The sequence below is a fragment of the Wyeomyia smithii genome, chromosome 3 (assembly GCF_029784165.1).
Source record: "Wyeomyia smithii strain HCP4-BCI-WySm-NY-G18 chromosome 3, ASM2978416v1, whole genome shotgun sequence".
NCBI classification, from domain to species: domain Eukaryota; kingdom Metazoa; phylum Arthropoda; class Insecta; order Diptera; family Culicidae; genus Wyeomyia; species Wyeomyia smithii.
In genome coordinates, this window is record NC_073696.1 from 93,939,241 (window position 1) to 93,942,217 (window position 2,977).

At 40.3% G+C, this 2,977-nt stretch overlaps 1 protein-coding gene across 1 annotated transcript; it reads right to left on the minus strand.

The window, feature by feature from the left end:
- Nucleotides 1–733: 733 nt before the first annotated feature.
- LOC129730282 (regucalcin-like) lies at nt 734–1,955 on the minus strand. The gene is made up of 4 exons (XM_055689482.1): nt 1,749–1,955; nt 1,265–1,690; nt 1,069–1,207; nt 734–1,014 (listed from the first exon to the last, which is right to left on the minus strand). The coding sequence occupies exons 1-4, from the start codon at nt 1,909–1,911 to the stop codon at nt 816–818; spliced, it is 927 nt and encodes a 308-aa protein (XP_055545457.1). The 5' UTR covers nt 1,912–1,955; the 3' UTR covers nt 734–815.
- Nucleotides 1,956–2,977: the final 1,022 nt, after the last annotated feature.

Genomic DNA, 2,977 nt, shown 5'->3' on the forward strand with positions numbered 1-2,977 from the left:
CGTCGTAGGTTCGAGTCTCGGCTCAGGAGAGACTGTTAGTTTCAGTAGGATCGTAGCGCTAGCTCCGCAATTATCCTGTACACGAAATAGTTGGTTGTGAAGTTTGTGTATAAATAAACAGAAGGTCGAGTTCGGAATCGGAATGTAGCACCAAGGCTTTGGCTTTTTTTAAATATTTCTTGACAATTCGGAAAATTTGGCACAGAATTTTTTTTCCAGTATATATGTTTTTTCTATAACCGCAATTTTAATCAAACAAGCCGTTTTCTGATGTATAAATTTTTATCCATCAGTCACTGATATCATGAAATGACCTTTCAAAAAGGAACAATTGTGAAAAATTTCTGCGAAATCGGGAATGACATTCTAAATAAATGTTTTTTTTTTTCACCATATATTCCATTTTTCAATGGAATGCCTTCTATACAATACTAAACTGCTATACTAAACAATACTTCAAACTTTGAACTAAAACTGAGAAGGTCGTTGATGTGAGGTGTGCACACGAATGACCCATATACAAAAGATATACAAAATTTAAATAACAACTATCTTTCATTCGGGTGCCGATGGAAGCTGACAGGCTTGCCAACTCCATCGCAAATCAACTGACTTCTCTGTTTGAACCTCAAAATTAACCAGTACTTAATTGTATTACCGGTTTATCCGAAAAGCTATATTATAATTTGTCTAAGTTACTGGCTAAACTTTATTGCAGAAAACACTAAGCACCTTCAGAACCACATTTAGTTTATTCCAACTCACTGTCCATTCAATACTTTTTGGATTTTTTACAACTCTCATTGTATCTAGTTCTATAATACAACTGCATTCATGGGTGTCCCCACCACTCCAAGACCGGTTACTTTGAACGTAGCTCCTGCAGGTGGATTTTGCGGATCCAACACCAGCTTCTTGGCCGTGGTCACATACAGCTCGTCCAGCTTTGGCCCTCCAAAGGCCACAGAAGTTACTTGCTTCGCAGGAATAACGATTTCTTGAACCACTTGACCTCTGTTAGATGCGTAACAATTAGTACCATTAAAAGGATAATAAATGAAAACTTACTTGGGGTTAATTTTGAACACTTTTCCTTTATGGAAGACAGCCACAAATAGATTTCCCTCTGCATCGATAGTCATTCCGTCAAAAAAATGAAGTGTTTTCTTCCCATTTTCCTTCAAGTCGAAAAATATTTTTCCAGAAACTAAAGTAAAATTAAGTAATTAATTATACTTTATAGCATAGCCTTTGAAAGAAGTACCTAAGTTCCCGTTTTTATCCACATCGTACTCTTTGATATCATGTGCACCGGAGTCCACATAGTAAAACTTTTTAGTTCGCTCATTCCACGTCAGCCCATTGCTGATGTATATATCACTCAGCTGCTGAAAAAAGGTTCTGCTGCGTGCGTCAAATCGGTAAAATTTACCAGTATTCACTTCGAAAGGATTCCCTCCGCTTTCGGTGATCATCATCCCAGCATACAGTCTTCCTTGCGAATCCACTTTTCCATCGTTCCACCGATGACCGGCAGCTTCCTGACCAAGATCAGCCACACAGCTCAGCACATTTGCTCGGTCCGAAAGACCGTCCCAGCTGATCAAAACCACCCGTGTTCCATCGCCTACAATGAATTCGTTACTCCTATCCTTCACCGGAATGATAAAGGATGCGTAAGTGCAACCCTCTTGGGAGAAAGGTTAATGTTAACATTCGATTCAGTTGAGTGTGGGTGTGAAACTTACCAACCTTAGCGCTGTACACTTTATTCGATTTGTGATCCAAGCGGTGGATGGTGGCCTCCGATAAACTAACGTAGTACAAGCTTTGCGTTTGATCATCCCAGTGGGGACCTTCTCCTAGCTCGACATGTGGGCCGGGAATTTCTTCCACCTTATAATTTGCCATCGCTTACTATTGGAAGTGGAAACAGACAACTGGATGCGTTTTTAAACTTACGCATCATTTTATAGCATTATATTGCACTTTGATTGCTTTGATAAAATTGTTTATTATGATAAGATAGGAGATCGATTGATTTGCTTACCGAGCGGGTTTTGTTGATTTTATTTCACGGCCAGCATGTACCTAAATGACATCTACAATTCGAAAATAAATAAGTCATTTTCTAAAATAAAGCAGAAAAAATTTAATCGAATTTTGATGAATTTCCTGCATACGAAATGATTTTTTACAATTATTGTAACGCAAGTTGAGTTTCAAAATGCTTCTGGAACTCCTATTTTTGTGTACTCTCCTTATTTATTGTTTCATGATTGATTGTGATTTGCGCTACTTTTTTGATGTATTTACGAGGTTGATAAGACAAGAAGCTGAGATAATTGAAGCACACCTACACAATGGAGGGCCGCAATAGCTGCCAGCCGGAAGTTGAAGTTACGAAATCAGAGCGGGTTGGTAATGCCTGCTGCTAAGTCTTTAGCCGGAAATCTATTAAAAGAAAACAATCATCTACCAGGATACTGCGGTGCCGGTTGCAGTAGCAATATATCTTCCAAATACCGATGACCCAAAATGCCGCTGCCACACATACACACACTCAAACACATGTAGTAAGCGCCAAGTATCAGCAAACAATCGGGAGGGAAATCGGATCCAAGAAGCGGCGGCACCGGTGTCAGCCTCCAAGTACCGCTCGTAGCAGCAGCACAAACCCGGCCAGTCAGCGTGAAGTAAAGTTTTCTATTTATTCGTTCTAGGGCACAAACACACGGTTTCGTCTTAATTTGACCCACATTTTTCGGCAGCGCTCATTGCGAGAACGGATTCTGCCAAGCTTCTTGCAGCCATGGTTGGGTTTTTCTTAAGAAACTATTTTTATTGTTGCACTGCTTTGCCCAATCCTCGACATTCCACACGTTTGCCTTCTGAACCTTTCAGCGTTTCCGAACGCCACAGAACGTGCAAGCATCCTGCGCTAATCTGGGAGATGGGAGTTTTCCAGCCGACATCG

What these genes read in the sequence shown, in the direction of transcription:
- LOC129730282 (XM_055689482.1), bottom strand. Translation starts at nt 1,911, where the DNA reads ATGGCAAATTATAAGGTGGAAGAAATTCCCGGCCCACATGTCGAGCTA. An exon ending in GGATAAAAACGGGAACTTAG is followed by an intron (nt 1,208 to 1,264) that starts GTACTTCTTTCA and finishes ATTTTACTTTAG; the next exon opens with TTTCTGGAAAAATATTTTTC. An exon ending in GTGTTCAAAATTAACCCCAA is followed by an intron (nt 1,015 to 1,068) that starts GTAAGTTTTCAT and finishes CGCATCTAACAG; the next exon opens with AGGTCAAGTGGTTCAAGAAA.